This window comes from Schistocerca nitens, chromosome 8 (genome assembly GCF_023898315.1).
Source record: "Schistocerca nitens isolate TAMUIC-IGC-003100 chromosome 8, iqSchNite1.1, whole genome shotgun sequence".
In the NCBI taxonomy this organism is placed as follows: Eukaryota; Metazoa; Arthropoda; class Insecta; order Orthoptera; family Acrididae; genus Schistocerca; species Schistocerca nitens.
Genome location: NC_064621.1, coordinates 350,291,782 through 350,314,068, shown reverse-complemented (window position 1 = coordinate 350,314,068; position 22,287 = coordinate 350,291,782). Strand labels below are relative to the sequence as shown.

Sequence of the window (22,287 nt, the reverse complement as noted above, 5' to 3'; positions counted from 1 at the left end):
TGCCAGTGCGAGTGTCATCCCTGGTGTCTTCGCGGCCATCTTTAAATCTTTTAAACCACTCAAACACTTGTGTTCGCGATAAACAATCATCGCCGTACACTTGTAACATTACAAACGTTTCACTTGCAGATTTTCCTAGTTTGAAACAAAATTTGATGTTAACACGCTGTCCTTTCTGTACACTCAACATTTTCCGACGCACAGACAAAACGTCAACTACTTAAAACAGACGCCACGGGCAGACTGAGTGCAGGAGGCAGATGAAACTCGAGCAGTAGGCGGAGCGAGAGTCACGTGACAGGCCACGCGACTTTCAGCCTTATTGCATTCGTTTAATTGTTTCACCAGTACTAGTCCGGTTTTTTTCTAGCCACACCTCGTATGTTGGAGGAAGCAATATTTTTTTTGTCTCTTCAGACGGAATTTCAATAGCAAATCTCTCCATAAAGCACCGTGCCTCTCTTGTATCGTCTGCGACTGGAGTTTGTTAAGCATCTCCACAATGCTCGCGCACCGACTAAACGATCCCGTGACGGTACCACTTCTATTAATCCAACTCGGTAAGTGTATCAGACTCATAACTAATACTTAAGAATCCATCGAACAAGTGTTTTGTTAGCCTCTTCTTTCGTGAATCAATTCCTACGAATCTCAGCCTGCCGTCTCCTTATCCAACTGTTTGTTTTATGTGGTCATTCTATGGAAGGTCGTTCCAGATGGTTACTCCTAGATATTTTAAAACAGTCACTGTTATTAGCAGTTTGTCATCAATACTGCGAGGGTACCCTAATGAATTTCTTCTTCTACGTATACTGATTATGACACATTTCTTTAGGTTCAGGTTCAAATCCCAATCCTTGCACCATTCATCAACCCTATGCAGATCCACCTATCTTTCGATAGGTTGCTACCTTGCTACGTTGCTACCTTGTTACAGACAACCACATCATCTGCCAGGATATTCAAGGAGTTTCCGATATTACATATACATTTTGAGAAAAAAAAGTGAAAGGCCCAGAAGGGTAGGAGGACATTAAATGAAACTTCGCGGGAGAAAAGCGTATGTGACGTTATTTCATTGTTTACAAATCGAGTCAAATTTGAGCCATCTAGGCAGTATGAACCTACTTATCGGTAAGACGTTGCACCCCTCTGGCCTGGCTGCGATAGATTTCATAAAGCTGATGAATCCTCTCGTAAAGCAAGCTGCGTCACAAACGTTGTAACTGTTCCTCGATATCCTGGATTTTTGTATCGCGACAGGGCTGATACCGGAGCTGGTCCAACACATGTTCTATCGAGGATACATCTGAGAATCTTTCTGGTCACGAGAGTACTCAACATTACCGTGTCATTCGATAGAGACACGTGCCATGTATGAACGAGCATTGCCCTGTTGAAAAATCGCACCACGATATTGTCGCATGAGACTTGAGAACGCAGGATGTCTGTGACGTACCGCTGTGCCATCACAGATCCCTCAACCACTACCAGCCGTGTCATAAAGTCATACCCGACGGCTCCCCAAAACATGACACCAGGAGTGACCCTGCAGAGGGTCTCTAAACCGTTGGAAAACTGGGACCTTTCCCCAGGTCGCCACTGTACTCGCAAAGATGGTTTTTCTGGGTTGTACACACCTATTGTTTATCTCTGAACACTGTGTACCCTAAGGGGTCGCACTCCACGCTTCCCAGTCATGGAATCTCTCCAAACGCAGCAGTGTGTATTGTGTTGTTAACGGCAGTCTACGCATGGGACAATGATCTCGTAGTCCGGGTTCTCTATACTCCAACCAGCTGTTCGTGACAACCCAGAATGTTGCAGGGGTTCATTGCTTCCTCTCGAATGGCGGTCACAGATGTGGAGAGGTTACGGTGTGATTGGTTCACATTACGGCGATCCTCCCCTGTGATGGCCAGACTTGATGGAGCGGCGTCTTGACGACACGTCAGCCTGCCCTGACGTTCCCATGCAGTCCAACATACGAATGTCCCACAAATCTGGATACCGCACGACTGGACCAGGCGGGCCGAAGGAGCCCCACAATGAGGCCCCTTTCACACTCTCTTGGGTGTTGATAACGCTGCCTCATTCTAGTACGTAACATCTCCCTGTCCTTCACAGTTATCATTCGACGTGTAAACGCTATTCACGTCCCTTATATCTGTGCCAAGCCTAGTAACAATACTTAAGACGAACAGCAGCCGGCCGCTGTGCCCGAGCGGTTCTAGGCGCTTCAGTCTGGAACCGCACGACCGCTACGTTCGCAGGTTCGAATTCAGCTTCGGACATGGGCGTGTGTGATGTTCTTAGGTTAGTTTAGTAGTTCTAATTTCTAGAGGACTGATGACCTCAGATGTTAAGTCCCATTGTGCGCAGAGCCATTTCAACCATTTTTTTTTTTTTTTTTTTTTTGTACGAACAGCAATAGCACTAATGCACTCTGTTGATCGTTCTGCTTGTTTACACGTCTAATCATTTACATACCAGGCGATATTGTGTACGTGTACGAAGTAACATTAACATGCGACCACGTCTTCAGGATGCTTCACTAGTCTGTCAGGCAGTTTATGCACTGACGGAAGAAAATCGCAGGTAAAACCTCTCCAATTAGGCTGCTGGATCAGCCCATCCTGTTGTCTCAGCAAATCATGCCATAGGACTTAACATTTTACTTGACAGTTGCCCAGCCATATAGCAGTCGAAAGTAGCAACTGTCTACCTGTCTCTGGAAAAACTGTTTCAGAAGACTGTATGTAATATTTCAGTATTGGTGTAATGTTGTTTCAATGTCATCATACTGAGCGAGCATCTAGCCAGCAGTTCTGCTCCACGACCAGTGGAGCAAAAACCGCTATCTATATGGTCATTGATTATTATGGCATTGTAACGAAAGAGCATAGGATGGATCTTTAACAGATGGTGTTAATCGTTTCTCGCATAACTGTCCGCATCACGCTATTGACTTTGCCGACCATTTGTCTGTCAGCAAGGATTCGGCCTCTTTCAATCTGCTGCGACGCATTCCATGCATTCGTGGTAATTCTCTAATATAGTTCAGCACAGTCTTCCACGACACAAACGTATATACTGTAGTCTCTAATTATCAGCCGTGTTAAGGAGAAGTACATTCCTACTTTTTCACTTCTGGTTCATCACTATTGATCAATGATATTGTAATAGTTCTGTCGTGACCTCCAGTGAATAAGAAAGTCCGACCGTGTTTGTTGGCAATGTATCTAGTTTGTTAGGTCACGGGTAAGTAGCTAACACAGTTTCCGAGGCAGTTTTAGAACACCATCTAGAGACTGTTTGTCCCTGTTATCCATTCTAAAATCATGCCGCTAACAATGCATAGCTAACAGACTGAAATATTCTCCTAATCACTTCCGTATGATCGAAGACATTATACGTTATAATTCTGGCGCTCTCTTCAAAGCGTTTACATTTTGTTTTATCATGTAGGTAACGACAGAAAAAACCAATTATTATTTTGTGTTTCTAGTTTCTCGCATATCTTTCCTCGTTATCTCATCGTTTGACTCCATATTTATCACACCAAACATTGTTGAGTTTTTCATAGCAAGTGACAGTCTATAACTACTGGAGTCCTTCCCTCCTACCGAGCGAGGTGGCGCAGTGGTTAGCACACTGGACTCGCATTCGGTAGGACGACGGTTCAATGCCGCGTCAGTCCATCCTAATTTAGGTTTTCCGTGATTTCCCCAAATCACTCCAGACAAACGCCGGGATGGTTCCTGTGAAAGGGCAAGGCCGACTTCCTTCCCTGTCGTTCCCTAATCAGATGAGACCGACGACCTCGCTGTTTGGTCTCTTCCTCCAAACAACCCAATCCAACCTTCCCTGCCTTACCGATGCGTATTCCATTCGAAATTTAAGATTTCGCTGCTATTTATTTCTAGTTATAGTCAGCTTTCTGTAGCGGGTATAGCTTGCCGCGTTAGTATTATTCACAAGTGACGAAAATTCTGTAATCTTTTCCCGCACGCTTCTATAACAATTAAGCGGACTCACTGTTGACTATACGCTTAGCCTAAAGTAGCTGTAGGTCTCAGGCTACAACCTGACGTAGTCCTTGCCAATGTACCGGTCGCTGTTGTCACTTCAGGTCATGTCTGCCTTTGTAAACGTAACGAAGTAGTTTTCCCAGCATAAAATTCACAATTTTTGGTTTTCTCTTCCTTGAAAAACCACTAATTTTGTATTTAGCTGTTCTCAATATGGTATGCATCGGTAATCGAACCATTCTATTTAGCACTTCTCTGGCAATAAGAAACAACGCCGTCGTGGCTCCATCGATTACCATTTGCATACTTAACACATTTTTATTGGCGGACTGAACTATGTTGTTGAACAGTTAGCGTCAGTTAGAGAAACTGTTGCACATTCTACCACGTTTTTTTTAACAGAAGTACTGGAAATGCATATGAATCTGTGTAGCACTTTTCACGAAAAATATAGTTAGGCTTTGATAGTCTGACACATTCTCAACTATAGCTGATGTAAAAATATATTGCAGGTATGATGCATGCCGGGGAAACCGCGTATCTGTTTCCGAATGGCTTATCGGGACCAGATACGGACCCCAACTCCAACGATGGGAAGGTGGCAAGTCAGTTGACAACACTGTGGACCAATTTCCCCAAATACGGGTAAGTCCTGTGAATAATAATTCTGCTTACTTAGTTTTAGCTGGCAATAGCGGCCTCAATCAGCAATCACTTGAAGAGAGAGTTAATCAGGCTGTAACAGCGCCAGACTAAGGCAAGGGGGCTTGTTCCCGTGAGGAAGTCACTCGCCGTAATACGATTTGCTGGCACAGCAGTGTACCACGGCACCCACCTGGGCTTCACTGCCAACCTGTCAGTCAGTGAGCAGCGAGTTACCAAAACACGGAACACTTCGATACGAGGCACACATCATATATGACATAAGTCATGAGCCACCTCCTAACGTCGTGTCGGATCTCCTTTCACCCGGCGTAGTGCAACAACTCAACGTGGCATGGACTCAACAAATCGATAAATCGTTGGAGCTCCCCAGCAGAAATATTGAGCCATGCTACATCTACCGCCACCCACAACTGTGAAAGTGTTGCCGGTGCAGGATTTTGTGCACAAACTGACTTCTCAGTTACGTCCCACTAGCTGTGATACTCGGCTTCGCTCAGGGAGTTGATATGCGATTGTGTATTAGTTGTAAATAAAGGATAAACTTGAATTCATCAGAGGTAAAAAAATATTGGAAACATGTTCTAACTATTTATAGTACTTATTAAAGTATTAAAGTACTGTAAAGTACTGTTGATGTCGCAGTATTTTAAAGTTTGTCCCTGATCTTTGTAGGCTAATTTGATTGGAAATTGCAGGACTTTAAAATGGAATGGCCGCTCAGTAGAGATCGGTAGTATTCTGGTGATAAATAGTGTGTGTCCTTTGTACTTTCCAGTCATGAGTTCGGCTTTGATGATGTTATTCGACAGCTGTTTGCCGATCATCCTTGTTCCATTACATAGTTTTGGTGAGTTGAGATTTCTGAGTATTGTGATCTGAGATACAACTTTAAGTCGAAGTCAGTGTAATGGCATTACTGCTAGTCGTAAATAGTTTAGAAATTTTGTAGGGAAGTTAGCACTTTCATCAACGTTTACCATCGTGTTGATCGATTTGTATATTCTCTCTTCAACAGGAGTCTTCTCTTGATTATTAAAGTTGATATAGTCGACAATATTGTTGTTAGCTGCCCTTCCGAATAGCCAGTCGGGATTGATAAAATTTGAACAATGTTTTTCATAGATGAGTTGGCTTTCAGAAGTGCCTATGTTGCAGAAATCCCTGTTGAGTTTAATGAGGCCGGTCGTCTGGTCCGTAGATATATGCCTTCGAATATTTGTAAGATTGTTGAGTAAAATGACGTGTTGTTTCATCCTTCGATGGTTCAGTTCTCATATTTTTTGTTAGTCGCAGTTTTTGTATGTGTGACCAGAGACGCGATCTTTTTCAACATATATTGATCTCGTCTGCTGGGGATAACTGGAAGCGTTTGTAGAAAATTTCCTGTAACTATGAGTAGAGCTCCTCCGGTCGCTTCAGTTTCCTCGCAAAACTTGCAATGTTCTGTCCATGGCTTCGAGTGACTTGTTATGAGCCATTGTGCATTTGTCCCAGGAAACAACTTTAGCTTGCTTTAGAAGTTCACTCCGTCCAGATGCTCTTGAGATGTTACATACTGGTAATTGTTATTCGGCTATATTCAACGGTAGTTGTAGGGTGGAATGGGCAGGTCCTCCTTCCGTAAGTGTAGCTGCAGTGTCGGATGATGCCAGTGCAATAACGATGTGTTGTTTAGCACGTATTTCCGCCAGAAATAGAGTTATTAGAAACGTTTTCCTGGTGCCACCTGGTGCGTCCAAGTAAATAATTCCGCCATTGTTATCGTCGATCTGCGCCGTGATAACGTTGTTAATTTCCTTTTGATTGTCATTGAGGAGTGTTTTGTTGGAAGTTTAGTACACTGATATCATCTTTTCATGGTGCTTGAATCCCAAGTCGTACTAAGGTTAGATTGTTTATTACTAAACATTTGTCTTCTATTCCACTCAGTGTAGTTTCGGTCAAGCGACAGTGGATTAACAATATATGAAGTTTAAGGAAGGTTCCTTCACATCAGATACTGAACTGTTAGTTGGAGTGTTGTCCTGTACACAAGCGTGTGTTCTACACTTTCGAATAGTGACCAAGTGCAAAGGCGTGTGCAGTAAACGAACCACGTTTATGGAACGACTGCAAATACGAACGACTGCCAATACACAGTACGCTTAGCACTGTAATAAATAGTCGATTTTTACACTACTTGACTGCTGTGAAATATATAGTAGAAGCATGTGACAGTGACACATTCTACAACTAAAAAAATTACGTATTCAATTACTACGAATGTTCCTTATGCTTTTTAAGCTCCCAGCAGAAAAAATATGTATGAAATTATCTATATATTCACATTTAGTGTAATCTCCCAACAGAATACTGTTCCTAACCTCGCAATAATAACGTGACTAACCTCCCATTAAAAAAATGTGACTCATATGTAACCTTTCAACAATTAACTGACTGTGAATGTAAACTGGTAAATTTTACGTCAGCAGTGCTGCATCATGGCCCTGAAAGATCATTCTGAATAAATTGAAAATTCTTACCTCAAAGAAGTCACCGGATAACGCATATCTATCTGCTCCTGTAAGAAATTTTTCTGGCACAGCCCAGTGCAATGCTGGCCGCTAGATTTGTCATGTATAAAAAGAAACAACTCATTTTTCTTTACGTTAATCGGGATGACCACGGATTGCAGAAATTAGTAAATTATTTAAATTCAGATGTATGATTGTCAAAAGTTAATTTTATAAGGAAGATTATTATTAAAAGATTTTTTAAAAGTATTCACATGGGACTTGATATAACAATAGTACAAATTTAGTTGTAACAATATGCGCGCGGCTATTTTTACCGTATACTACATTGCACAGGCACGACCGGCCTAACCACCCGACTGCGAGCTACCACCACTACTTACTGACACTGCTCTTACTGCAGCCAACACTGCTCTCTGGCCTGCGATTCTATTATAGCTTACATATAGCAGGCAGCGCGTGAGCAATCCATCGAAATTACATCTGCTCGAGTGCGCTAGCAATAAATCCCTTAGTCATGGACCTCCTACAACTTGATGTAACGTTAATCGGCGACTAGACTCCTGAAAATGAATAGTCATTACTACCGTTTTTGGGTTTTCCATGATACCGTTATTTTGTAGAAATGTTTGTGTCATGCAGCCTTGCCATGGAGTAAATGAGGGTAATATAGATTGGGCGTCAATTTACTCATTGAGACATTCTCTTCGCAGATGTTTCATGGATGGCAATAGAAAAAACTTCTAGCTAGATCTAGCCTGCTTTCCTAATCAAATACACTCATCCGATTGGACGTCCGTGTACCACTTTCAAAAAGCCTTTTGCATACTATTGTCAGTGACACTGATATTTCACTGTATTTATAAGAAAAGACCGAAGTTTTACTGAGCTTTCACTTCGAATGAGTAACATCGAATACAGATTATAGAATCTTAGTCTTTCTGGGCATAATCTCCTATAGTCCAAAATCATTAACAAGGTCTATAGATTCCAAAGAGACAAGCATTTGACCACCTATCGTCTTCAGACTCAACTGCCTCTACAGTTGCCACTGACTCACACTCACTGTTCATCCTTCGCTTATTCTCACAGGATCTACTGGGTTCCACTTTCGGACAACCAGTTGTCTTCCAGGTGCAATTCATGTCTATCACACTGACATTAATCTGCGTGTGGAACTTCTGTATAGTTGTATCTAGACAGTAACTTATCAACTTTGGTGTCCATTTTCTTATTTATTCCTGATTTGTGACAAAATGCTATTTTTCCTCATTATATTTTGCTGTACACTAAAAATTTTGGTTCAGCTCGTGCACACATGCAAAATAAGTGCAATGTTGAAGTTATTAGAGAGCAGCGTAGTTGTAGGTTATACTTCTCGCGGCTGCACATGTTATATCACAGAATTGTCATTCGTTTTCCAGGGATCCGGCTCCATATGGAAGTCCAGTGATGTGGGAAAAGTTGACGGCGAATGCATCCAATTATCTGGATATGAAACTGGAATTTGTGACTCGTCAAGACTTCCTTAAGGAACGGATGGATTTCTGGAGAGAAATATTATCTTCCTGATGAGTTATATGCTATGATATTCTTTGCCATGTACAACTCAGTGATAAATAAACGTTGATCTGTTAGGTTTATAAAACAATAAACCATTACAATTTAAGTCTCATTTCCGTTAACAGCTCCAGTTCACAGGTTGTCTTTGAAAATCCTGCTTTATGTGATAAATGCACTACTACGCTCAGTGAAGTCCACAAACATTTTTCTAAGATGCTTACCAGTCTAACATATGCACTCTGAATACAAAAACCACAGTGCTCATCTATGTAATTTCTCTCTCGTAATTATTTAAAGAAATCAATAGTTCCCTTACAAAAATGTGAAGTTATACAGCTTACTGCCAACTGGTTCTGCTCCAAGAACTTACACGTCACACTTCGCAGCTCGAGAATCACCGAGACATCTTTCTGAAAAACTTAAACAGAGAGATACTCAAATTGTCATATGCAGGGCGATCCATAGGTGTAGAATCACCTTGTAAAACAAAACAGATGGATAAACAGAAATTTAGTTTGTGCTGGGTGAAGGAGAAATCCTGTGAGACTCTGTTACCAACTAATTGGTCATTTGAGAGCCCGCCATCTTGGACGCACCTCGTAATTTTCAGATGAAAAATGCGTCATTTGACATAGCAGACAGACAGAAATCAGCACCTGAAAACAGTTGTGGCCTTCATCTGAGCATAGCTTTATCAATTCTCGCCTTACTCAGTATTTTGTCCGAAGTATGCAAATGCTGGTGACAACAAATAACGGCTACACAGTGCACTAGGTGTGTTCTCTAGCAAGTTAAAAGACTGTCGATACCCTCTTCATCCATTCCTCATGGACTTTAACCAATACATGTACCGGAATGCAATCTCAAATATCAACAGAACGCTTCCTGAGGTGCGCAAAGTTTCTTATCTTCACCGCATACACAGTTACCTCCACAGAGAGACCGCTAACAGACTTAAATCCTGTGAATGCGGCGGTCACTCCACCAGATCTCTACGAAACACCAATGTTAAGGGTAACTTAATATTCAGATATGTCCGGGAACCTAGCTCATGATATGGTGTGGCATCATCGTCTTGTACAAACGTCTTCAAACATCAGCGATGGCAGAGCTTCTTCGTCTAACAAGTATTGCAAACGGACTGCTATTAGGATAACCTGAATGAAAAAGGGCTTGACAACACGAGAACACCATCTTCAATATCTAACTATCGCTTTCGAAATAAAGGAGAGTGTTGTACCTAGAGGATAGTGCACCTAGGAACACTTGATGTTTCCTGGCCTGTGTTTCAATCTAGCGACTGATTATAGAGCCACATGAAGAAATGCGCACTAGAGAACGGCATAAGCAGTTTCTGGAGTTTTATACCGTTTTTGTTATTATGAGACATGAGGTTTTTTTTTTTTTTTGGAGCATTTGTAAATATAACGAAGGCTACAAATTTAGTGCTCTATGACATATTAAAGCAATATGGGGATACTATTCATTATTCAGTTACAGAGTTTTATGGTGGGTAAAATTCTGTATATTTTTAATACTACGAGGATGTGTCAAATGAAAACCTTAAATTTTTTTAAAATATTATTTATTTTGCAGAAGTGGTACAAAACTGTATCACTTTCCAACATAATGTTCCACACGCTCAATTCAAGTCCCCCAGAGCGTACAAAGTGCATAAATTCCTTTAGAAAAAAAATCTTTTGGTAGTCCGCGCAACCACTCTTGCATCGCGTGGCATACCTCTTCATCAGAACGGAACTTCTTTCCTCCCATTGCGTCCCTGTGTGGTCAAAACATGTGGAAATCACTTGGGGCAAGGTCTGGTGAGTATAGTGGATGAGTAAGACACTCAACATGCAGGTCTGTAATTGCTCCAACTGTTGTATGGGTAGTGTGGGGCCTTGCATTATCATGTTGCAAAAGGACACCTGCTGACAGCAATCCACGTCGCTTTGATTTGATTGCAGGCCGCAGATGATTTTTTAGGAGATCTGTGTATGATGCACTGGTGACATTGGTCCCTCTAGGCATGTAATGCTCCAAAATGACGCCTTTTTCGTCCCAAAAGAGAGTCAGCATAACCTTCCCTGCTGATGGTTCTCTTCGAAACTTCTTTGGTTTTGGTGTTGAGGAATGGCGCCATTCCTTGCTCGTTCTCTTCGTTTTCGGTTGGTGGAAGTGAACCCAGGTTTCGTCTCCAGTAACGACTCTTGCAAGGAAGCCATCACCTTGTCGTTCAAAGCGCCGAAGAAGTTCTTCACAAGCATCAACACGTCGTTCTCTCATTTCAGGAGTCAGCTGCCGTGGCACCCATCTCGCAGACACTTTGTGAAACTGGAGCATATCATGCACAATGTGGTGTGCTGACTCATGACTAATCTGTAAACATGCTGCAATGTCATTCAGTGTCACTCGGCGGTTTTCCTTCACTATGGCTTCAACTGCTGCAGTGTTCTGTGGAGTCACAACTCGTTGTCCCTTACCTGGACGAGGAGCATCTTCCAATGAAGTCACACTATCTGCGAACGTCCTACTCCCTTCGTAGACTTGCTGCTGTGACAAACATGCACCGTAGTGAACCTTCATTCGCCGACGAATTTCAATAGCTTTCACACCTTCGCTACGCAAAAATCGAATAACAGAACGCTGTTCTTCCCTGGTGCAAGTCGCAAGTGGGGCTGCCATCTTTTATACTGATACTGCAACGGTATGTGTGCATCTGCACTATGCTGCCACCTACAGGCCATTCTGCACGCTGTTTGTAGCACGCTTACCAGCTTACAGGATAACGGCGCGAAATTTCGATTTGTTATTACAAATTTAAGGTTTTCATTTGACTCAACCTCGTAATTACATAACATGTGTACAGTTAAGTCATTTTCATGGGTTGTGCAGCATCTTGTACCTTCAAGCAGAATAAGATTTTCTACCACGCAACACGTGACTTTTGCTAATGAACAGAGCTTTTGATTGTCTTCAGAATTTTCTCTGCCTTGGAAATAGAACTTCGTGTTTGTTGCCAGTAGTGTCTATTTCAGGAAGTTTTTAAACTGTAACTGGTTTTTGATAACATTTCTTCTTAATTTCATTTCACTTAATGATTATTGGTGGATAGTACAGTAATAATGTCAAAAAACTAGAACTCAATCAGAACAGGCCTCGAAAGGCCCAACAGTAGCGACCGGCCACGGTGTCACCCTCAGCCGATATGTGTCACTGGATGCGAATATGGAGGGGCATAGGGTCAGCACACCACTTTCCAAGCCATTGCCAGTTTACGTGACCGGATCGGCTAGGTCTCACTCAAGTAGGCTTTCGGCCACTCGGCGCTCCTGCTGCAATTGAACCGTCCCCTTAGAAAAATTGTACATGACTGTGCTTAAACTGACACACAATATTTTTAGCGCAACGGAATCTGACTTTCAATAATCCCTACAAAAGAATGGCCCTGACTAACATTAAACTATACCTTTCACAAATCACTTACCTCACAAAAATCTTCGTTACTCGAACTACTGCAATACAGCGAGCGCCACTACTGCCAGCTAAATAAAAGATTCAAACTACTGAAGACACTAACTACTGATAGGCATAGTTAGCAAATGAAAGATTTTGATTGAGAAAAAACAATGTATTTACCTTAATATTGTTCAAAAGTCGTATTATATGTATCAGTTCATGACATCCAGTCTTACAAATTTACTGTCTCTGTCCAGATCATCCGCTCTCACAACTCCGCCGTCTCTCTCCCCACATCCACCACTGCTGGCGGCTCACCTCCAACTGTGCAATGCTACGCGCTGTTAACATCCAGCTGCCAAACACTACAATGGCAGACAACAATGCAAACTAGCCACAGACTGCACACAGCACAGCTAGTGATTTTCATACAGAGCGCTACGTGGCGTTACCAATAAGAAAACCTAAACAGCCTACTTACATAGCCCCCATCCTCCCCACAAAAACTTTTACAAATTTTTTTGGGCACTGGCCAATACATATTTGTTAAAATTTTTTCACAAATACAATAACAAAGAAATTAAATGCACACACTTATTGATACAATATTGGTCAAAAGCTAAAATTTTCTCACAGTCCATAAAGACAGTCCTGATCGTTCTTCACAGTAAAATAGCAGTGTTTTTCTCAAAGTCTGAGCAGTAAAAGAAAATGCACACGGAAGTAGTGGATTTCCATGCAGTCTTGAAGAAGTAGTGTTGTCCTTCCAACGGAAAGACAGTGCTGACTCTCGACATGCAGACAGGTAATGGGCCACAACAGAGCAAACCCACCACAGAGTCAGTCGAAGTTTTGAAGAATATTGGTAGGTAAGTCATCACAGAGCAGACACACTGTAGTCCTGGTAGAGATTACGGTATTGGTGGGCCACCAGAGGTGCAGACACAGTGCAGTCCTTGTAGAAATAATGGTATTGGTGAGCTATCAAAGATGCAGACCCACTGTAGTCCTTGTAGAGACGGCCAGCAGTCATCTGTTGCGACTGTGCAGGTGCACAATCACCATCGAAGAGTCTTGCGGAGAATATAGCAAGTCCATAAACCACCACTTGTGCACTCACAAAGTTTTTGAATTGTCCTTAGAACCAGCAATGCTGTTAACCAGTCCCTTGCTGAATTATTAACACACGTCCAAACACTAACAGCCCTCTTTTTATTCACGTATTGTGCATATATTATCACCAACACAAATATGTGCAGTGAAATGAATGCTTACAAGTTACTTAATTTGATGAACTGGTGTCAATTACAATATTATAACATGAGAATACAATAACAAAGGTACAAAATATATCATTAAAGTACAAAACAATACAGGTAACATTTGTAGTAATACGGGCTTTACAAAAGAATCAAACTAACATATACATCTGTGTTACAGGAATTATGATATAAGTAAATACATAAAAGATCAGAATAGCTTTTGAAACATCAACTTCACACATGAGCATTAAAACAAAACAGAATAAATAATGTCTAAACATCTTTACAAAGTAAATAACATATTATTAATGCAAATTATATTTGATGATAACAGTATTCCTCATCATAGTGAATGTAGCTGAGTATTAGAAAAATTCTACAACATAAATCTTATTAGCTAAACACATAAAGACAGGAAAAAGACAAATACACAAGGGTACACAAACACATAGCGGAATGATACAAAAGGACAGGACAGGGTTTGTTTTACTGCAGTATTTTGCAAACAAAACTTTCTTTACTTCTTGGAGATCTCCCTTCATTCATCATTATTCCCAAAAAGTCCTATCTATACCTCCTTTCTGTATTCTATTCATATTTCTTTCAAAATAATTATTTCTCATTGTACAATACTCATTTTGGCCCAAATCTTTTTCATATAACTTCTCAATGCATTCTTTCCCCATTCTCCATAGTCAGTTTCTTATATAGTCTACCCCCTCTTAAGCTAACTTAAATCGACTGAGCTCAGATATATATGCTAAGGGACGAGGCAATGCAGCAGCACAAAAAAATTAACACAAACAGCAATGACAAAAAAATGCAAATTGGCAAAGCAAGCAGCAGTAAATCTAAATTAACAGAGAAAATGCAACATTACAACTAATACGAGCCAATGTGCAGCAACAAGAAAAATAAATCAGTAGTAAAACTGGCTTAACAGAGTAATACAAAGTGAAATTCAGTAGAACTATGCCTGGCACACAGCAGCAGCAAATGCAATAAGTTATACCTAAACATGACAAAGCTCAAGCAGAAAAAATGTACACTAAAGACAACAATGCACATAAGGGAAATGTCTATTAACATCTTAATGTCTATGTAATTAAAGTGGTGCACCACAAAAACTTATTCTACAAAAAATTACCAAGTACTTGAAAAGAAAATTATATATGCAGTTACTGTTATTAGTCCCTTCTTGTTGTTCTTTCTTTTCCAAGTGCTCCTTTTTCGAAGAATGTGGATCATAAAATTATTATTTAATAGATCTGTTGACAGAAAGTGTTCACATTAGCAAATGCATTTAATTTTATTTTATATAACCAATGCTGCAAAACAGCTGGAAACCAGATATCAAATAAAATAAGCAACTATGTAAAGCAAAGCTTAAAAACATCATTCAATAGCCATGTGGCATTTTGTAAGTCAGTAGAAATTCTCTCAAGTCTCGTAGAAAGACACTTGTCATAATCAGGTGTGCAGATGTAAGAATATTTCCCCATCAACTCATAAGCATATCAGCAAGTAGCACAAAGTACATGCTCCACAGTATATGTAATCATATGTTTCCAAGTAATAGCGTGTCATATTTGCGATGCTTTCTACAAAGGAATGTCAATAGCAAGGTTAATGGCCTCCTTTTTCTCCACCTAATGGCTTTTTCTCCAGGCGGCTGGCACAGCTGGCCGCTCACAACGCATTACGTCAAGGTCACTTGGCTTTCTTACCGAAATATTTACGACAGCAGTTTGCAGTACAGTGACAGTCTCATATAAAAAATTTCACAGGTCGAGAATTTACGTTACAAATGTGTAGAAACAAAATCCTGTAAATATAACAGTGTCCAAAAAATTTTCGTCGGTATTGTAATACATTCACGCATTTACACACATTTCATAACTCTTAAAGTACGGTTCTTGGTTTCCAACATCCTTTTTCACAAATCTGCGTCCCTAACCACTACTCATTATTCCTTACCTTATTACACATATACATATTCGTCGACATTCTTCAATATTTCATCATTATAAATATGTAGCATAATCAAATTCCTCATATATCATCAGCTTATTGATCATAAACATACCTCAACAGCATAATACACATTGTCGTCGTAAAAGTAACATCATAACACCTCAGTCAAATCTCAAAAACGTCGTAGCTTTCTGCAATAATGTCAAAACGTAAAAAAAAATTTCTGCTCATTTCAATAGTGTCATCTACCTCCAACGTACTTTAAAAATCATGCTCCCTTACCAAATACGACATTCAAAGCTCTCATAGTATCACAATGGTTCCGAAAAAATATGAACAGTTCACACAGTGCAGACAAAATACAATTACATAAGAGTGAAATTATCCAACTGTGTAATTGCGTTAACATGTGTCACTGACATAGTAAAAATTTTTTGTTTCTCTGTTAAATAACCATATAGCTGTGTAGTTCAGTGTTAGAGAAATATGGTACCGATGTGTAAAGTTGTATAAGCAAATACCATATTAGCTAGGGCTCCTTGTGCTTGCCAAATACATGCTACACAAAGTAAGCGTGTACCCCCCTGAGGATTAATGTAATTATACCCTCAGGTGTTACAGATTACAGCAATGGAATGAAATTTATCACGGAAAACTTTCTTTGTAATTCCAAAATCTTGAAAAATAAATGGTTTAAGTACAAAATTAATCTCTCAAATGCGTGTCCTGCAGCGCTAAATGTGCGTCTTGCTGTAAGATAATTCTGCGGAAGTGTCGTAGTTATCGTCCTCTGTAAGCAAAGTTCTGCTGAAGTCAATGTACTTACCTCATCATAAACGAAAGAGAAATGCTTTGCGTACAGATATCGTAGTTCTTACGTACCTTATCGTGATCAAGAAAGTTCTATAATGTAACGTATTGTTGTGCTACAGAAAAGGCTGTCTCATTGTAGCTATACCACAAAACTTACTACTGAAACATGTTTTATTTTCCAGAATAATATAGAAAAACTGTGCAGATATAAAACAGATTCACCGCAAAAACAACAATGTAAATTGTGTCACATATTAATAGCGTCGTGATATAATCGTGTAGCTATCAAAGAAACCAAATGCTAAGTCATCTTTAATCTCACCGAATGTACTTCAAATAAAGAGTATCTTTTCAAGTAAACCAAAATGTTGCGTTAAAATCTCATTGGCAGTATATGTTCTAAGTATGTAAGCCTGATAGTCGTTACGTAATAGTGCAACTAACAAGCAAGAATGTACAAATAACAACATTGTGTCATCTGTTCACTATAACAATGCATTCGTAAATTCTGTTTAAATAAGTTCTCTTGGTTCTTGACTGGATATTTAACTTCAAACATTGTTGCATAGTATCAGTTTCTAAGTCTGACAAAGCATACTAGAAACGTGAAGTGAAAAGTTTTATGGCAAAGACAAAGTTAAAAAGCAGATTATCTTTCAATAAACGGTTTTACATGTGAAATGTGGTGTAAACCTTTACTCTTCCTAGTACGCAGAATTTCAACTTCAACGCAATTATCATGTGGTATACGTCGGATTCTGTGAGGTCCACTGTAAACTAGAAAGAATTTGTGACTCAAGTGTTTCTTCTTATGTGACAATGAATGAGCTTTAATGAGAACTTTCTGACCAATATATAATTTCTTTGCATTTGCTTTACCGTGTAGTTTTCTCCTTTTGTCTGCTGCAGATTTTATATTTTTAATAGCCAAATCAATTATGTCCTTGTGTCGAAGTTTACGTGTATTCAGGAAAGGTACAAGCTCTCTGATTCTGTTCAGTGGTTCCTCATTCTTCAGTACAAGAGTAGGTGGTAAAGCAGTGGAGTCATGAGACATTTCATTCAGCACATTTTGAAATAAGTGTAAATATCTGTCCCAATGCTGATGCTTTCTGTGACAATAAAGTCTGCAAAGCTTATTGATTTCTTTCATAATCCGTTCAGACAGGTTACAATGTGGTGAGTACAATGAAATAAAAACAGGTTTGATTTTATGATTCCGAAGCATGCGTGACCAAACAGCAGATCTGAATTGCGGTCTGTTATTTGAAATGACTTTAGCAACGTGGCCAACTTCACGTAAGAAATTTTTAACAAAGGCGTTGGATACAGACCGTCCAGTGGCTTTACGTAACGGAGTGAAAGAAACAAATTTTGAAGTAAGTTCAACAGCGACTAGAACGTACGAAAATCCATTCGATGTTCTGACAAGGGGTCCCAAGAGATCAACAGCAGCAATTCTTTTAATTTAGAAGGAATGATAGGAAACAACGGAGCACGATGTGAGATAGTAGATGGTTTCGCCTTTTGACAAAGTTACAAATAGACAAGACTCTTCGAATTCTCTTTTCCATATTGTTAAAATAACAAGTCGTTCGAAGAATATGATAACATTTTCGTGGACCAAAATGTGCGTAGCTGAAATGAATGTACCAAATGAGCTTATTAACAAAATCGTCTGGAATGCAAAGTACCCATAGCTTGTCATCAACAGTGCAGCGTTTGAAGAGTATGTTGTTTCTAACAAGATAATAATGCCGAATCTGAGTGTGTGTCTTTTCATGCCATTTACTTTTGGTGTCTTTCCAAATCGGATCTTTATGTTGTTCATGTGCAAAGTCCATTAAAGATGTGGTGATGAAGTTTTCAAAGGCGACTTTCTGAATGTAAAGAATACTGAAATTTTTCTCGAGGTTGCCTTCTGTGTTACTTTTCTCAAGCCCAGCCGGTGCGCGTGACAGTGGGTCCGCAACAATGTTCTCCTTGCCGGGAATGTAGACTACTGTGATGTGGAATTCTTGCAGAAACAATGCCCAACGTTTTAACCTGTCATGATTTAATTTTGAAGACATAAGAAATTGTAATGCACGATGATCACTGTATACTTTTACGTGCTTACCAGAAAGAAAGAAACGGAATTTGTTAAATGCCCAAACGATAGCTAAAGCTTCTAATTCAGTAACGGAATAATTTTTTTCAGATTTTGTTAGCACTCGGCTAGCAAAAGCAATGGTTTTCTGAACAGTAGTGTCATTTTCTGTGGCTTCTTGAAATAAATGGGCACCAAGACCGACTTTAGAAGAATGCGTGCTAAGGCAGAAATCTTGCGACGATCTGGATGAGCTAGTATTGGCGCGCTAAGTAGCGATTCTTTCAAAGAATTGAATTCCAACTGTGCTTGTTCGTCCCAGTTCCAAATAGTATTTTTTCCAGTAAGAGAACAAAGTTTTGGTGTAACTAGAATTTGCATATTCAGAAAACGACGGTAAAAATTTACGAGACCTAGAAAACTGCGGACTTGTTTTTTTGTGGATGGAACTAGAATGGCTCTGATTGCTTCTAACTTTTCAGGATCCGGCTGAATGCCTTCAGAAGAAATAATATGCCCCAAAAACCTCACCTTTGACCTACCGAATTGAGACTTTTCCAAGTTAACTGTAATTCCAGATTCTTCAAAAATACGTAACAAACTGTTGAGGATGCGGTTATGTTGTTCCCATGAGGCTTCTGCTATTAGAATATCATCCACATATAACGCGATGTGACGTTTTAAGAAATCAGGTAATATGGAATTTAGCCGGCGAATGAATGCTGCCGAAGAAATGTTCAAACCAAAAGGAAGTTTCTGAAACTGATAACAAACGCTGAAACAAAGGAAAGCTGTGTATTTTCTACATTCTGGATGAAGTTCGATCTGATAAAAGCTGGATCTGAGATCAATAGAAGACAACACTTTTACACCATTAAAATTTTTAAGAAGTTCATCCAACGTTTGCGGTCTGTCTGTTTCAGGAATGATGATAGTATTGATTTGTCTCGAATCTAAGACAAGCCTGATCGATCCATTTTTCTTCTCAACAAAATGTAATGGATTGTTGTATGAGCTTACTGCAGGCTCAATAATGCCCTCGTCAAGCATAGATTGTATTTCTGTTCTAACACGGTCCCTATAATGGGCCGGAATTACGTATGGTCTAACACAAAATTTAGTATGCTCACGAACACGAAATTGGTATTGAAATCCCTTGATTGTTCCTGTTTTGTGAGTAAAAACTGTGGAATGTGCTTGTAAAATCTCAAAAAGGTCTTGCCTATCAGTGTCGTTACAATTCTCAATTGTTTGAATTTTATTCTGAATTAACTCATTAGTATCAAATGCGCCGTCGGTATCATCCCTGTCAGTACTTGCAGACTGATTGTTAGTGTCAAGTTCCGTCGAAAATTCCGAACTGTTGGTAACAGGAGGTAAAGCCGATTAATTTCTTCGTCATGGTTTGAGAGCCGATCTTCAAATTTCAAAGCTATTGAATTACCTTCTTTCTCTAAACTTATTTCAGCATCGTGAAAGTTTAAGATTGCTTTGTATTCATTCAAAAAGTCTACTCCCAATACAATTTCCGTCGACAATAACGGAACAATAAGAAAGTTCATAGAGAAGCTGTGGCTTTGACAAAAGAATTCTAAGTTGTTTGTTGGCGTACATCTACACTTTTTCCAAAGATTGCACCTTGTAATTTAATCTTACGTAACGGAAGTGTGGGGCAATCGTTCGATTTGTTGCATTTGCTAAAGGCTGTTTCACTAATTACTGAAATGGGACTGCCAGAGTCAAGTACTGCCGTAACTTATATGTCATTTACTGTAATGTGAATCACAGGATATGCAATGTTGTTATGTTTTACGTCGTGTTCCTGGAGTAAGATGTCCCTAATGTCTTCCATTTTTACGTAATTACTAGCTATGGTAGCTGCGTCGTCAGTTTCATAAGGACGTTTTGTGGCTGCCAGCGGTATGAGTCATTGCCTATTGTGTCTTTGTTGGCGCGCGCCGTTATTGGGATTTGGAGAGCTAACTTCTACAAATTCACCTTGTCGAGAGGGCCCTGCCCTGTTTGAATCCCACCAGTTCTGATGAAATTCAGGTCTGTCGTTACGATCATATCGTCTGCCGTCATGTCGGTAGATTCCATAGTTTCATTCTTGTCGGTCACGTGGTGGAGAATTTCTCCCTGAATCGTAACTGCGCGCTGGACCGTTGCGTCTAAAGTTATTCTGTCTCCCTTGATAATAATTATTTTGGTTCTCATATTGTCTGTTTCTCTGATTGTCTCTGTGATAGTCACTACTGCAGATAGGTGATCTTTCCCTGTAATTATTACTACTCTGCCAACGGTTGTCATATGGGTGGTGTCTGTTTTGGCCACGATTTGTGTTGTGAGAATAGCCCTGTCGTGTCCAGTTATTATTTCTTTCATCGCGGAATTGCGACGGATGTGACCTGTAATTGTTGTGTTCCTGTTTTCGCGTTCCGCGATTGTCAGTGTCAATTTCTAATTCTTGTAAGAGTCCCTGAAAAGCTTCAATGTCGTCTTTGCAACGTCCTGCCGAAATAATATGTCGTAAATGTTCAGGTAATGTGATTAAGCAAATGCAGATGAGTTCTGAGGGGCTGTATGGGTTTGACAGGTACTGATTCTTGTGCAACATGTCTTGAAAATATTTCACAAGACTGGAGAATTCAGGTTGTTCGAAATGTTTCATCATTATGATGCTTGTGTTTTACTCGGTCTTGTGTAGCTTGAGACCAATATGCTGAGAGGAAGGCATGATAAAATTCTCCTTCACTGTGGCAATCGTGAATGACCGATCGCATTCTTACAGCTGGTTCATTCTCTAAATAGCCACACATAAATTCTAATCTGTCCTCTAATGACCAGTTGGGAGGAAAACAATAAGAGAATTGATGAAGCCACGCTTGTGGATGGATGTCGTTGCCGGAATTCTTAAATGTTTTGAATTTACGTGTAGTAATAAACAGCTTATAGTCAAAATCATCATGTCGGCGAGTCGCATATCGGTCATTGTTACGTCGTTTCGGCGGTTCCATCTCAAAATTCGGTGTACCTTGCCAATTTCTTTCATAATTTCCGAAGTACTCCGTGTTATTATTTTGTGGCTGTTCTGTATTTCTATGTCCCTCTTCCCGTATTGGAGCGCGAGTGTCCTCTGAAATACGTAATTCTTGTATTACCTGTGTCAGCTGATCTTGTACTTCCCGGATTTCTCTTTTGCGTTGAGTATTAATTTGATTCTGATTTTGTTTGAATTTCCTAATTTGTTCGCACTCTTCTGTGTCATTAAAGACTACCGGTTTTGTGTCATTCAGATTATCATTTACCTTCGTAGATAAATTATTTAGCTGATCCGAAAGTTCAACTACTTTCTCAGATAATGAACTAATTTCCTCCATATGTCTTTCTGAAGCAATTTTGAGAGTATCTACTGTGTCCTTTAAGTTTTCCTGAGTTTTCGCAAGTTGTGTAACCGAATCGGTAGATGCAACTGAGTCAATTTTAGCTTGCAAGGTCTCATGATTTTCATGAACAATAGTTTGCAGTTCTTTTATGGCTGCTTCGTGATTCTGTAATGCATTTTCATGATGCGAAAAAATAGGTTGAAAATGCTGACAAATTTGTGTTTTTACGTCATTACAGACTTTTTGACATTTCGATTCAATGTTATGTAACTCAGTAGTTAAATCTTCACGTGTTTGGTCAAGCGTGGTGTCTAACTTCCGAAGATTTTGTTCCATTGTGTCTAACTTTTGAAGCTTTTGCTGTGTTTGTCTCTGATTTTCTTCCATTGTGTCTAACTTTTGAAGTTTTTGCTGTGTTTGTCTCTGATTTTGTTCCATTGTGTCTAACTTTTGAAGCTTTTGCTGTGTTTGTCTCTGATTTTGTTCCATTGTGTCTAACTTTTGAAGCTTTAACTGTGTTTGTCTCTGATT

The 22,287-nt window shown here is 39.8% G+C and overlaps 1 protein-coding gene across 2 annotated transcripts in view; it reads left to right on the top strand.

Annotated features, from left to right (window-relative positions):
• LOC126198971 (juvenile hormone esterase-like) overlaps positions 1–22,287 on the top strand; it is a 214,940-nt gene that overhangs the window by 37,415 nt on the left and 155,238 nt on the right. Inside the window, exons 9-10 of one of the 2 annotated variants that reach the window (XM_049935630.1) lie at positions 4,544–4,676; positions 8,635–8,879. The exons of the other annotated variant lie outside the window; for it this stretch is intronic. Of the exons in view, the coding sequence (XP_049791587.1) occupies positions 4,544–4,676; positions 8,635–8,782 (281 nt within the window). The 3' untranslated portion in view covers positions 8,783–8,879. Of the gene's footprint in view, positions 1–4,543; positions 4,677–8,634; positions 8,880–22,287 lie in introns of those variants that run through there. 2 annotated transcript variants of the gene reach the window in all.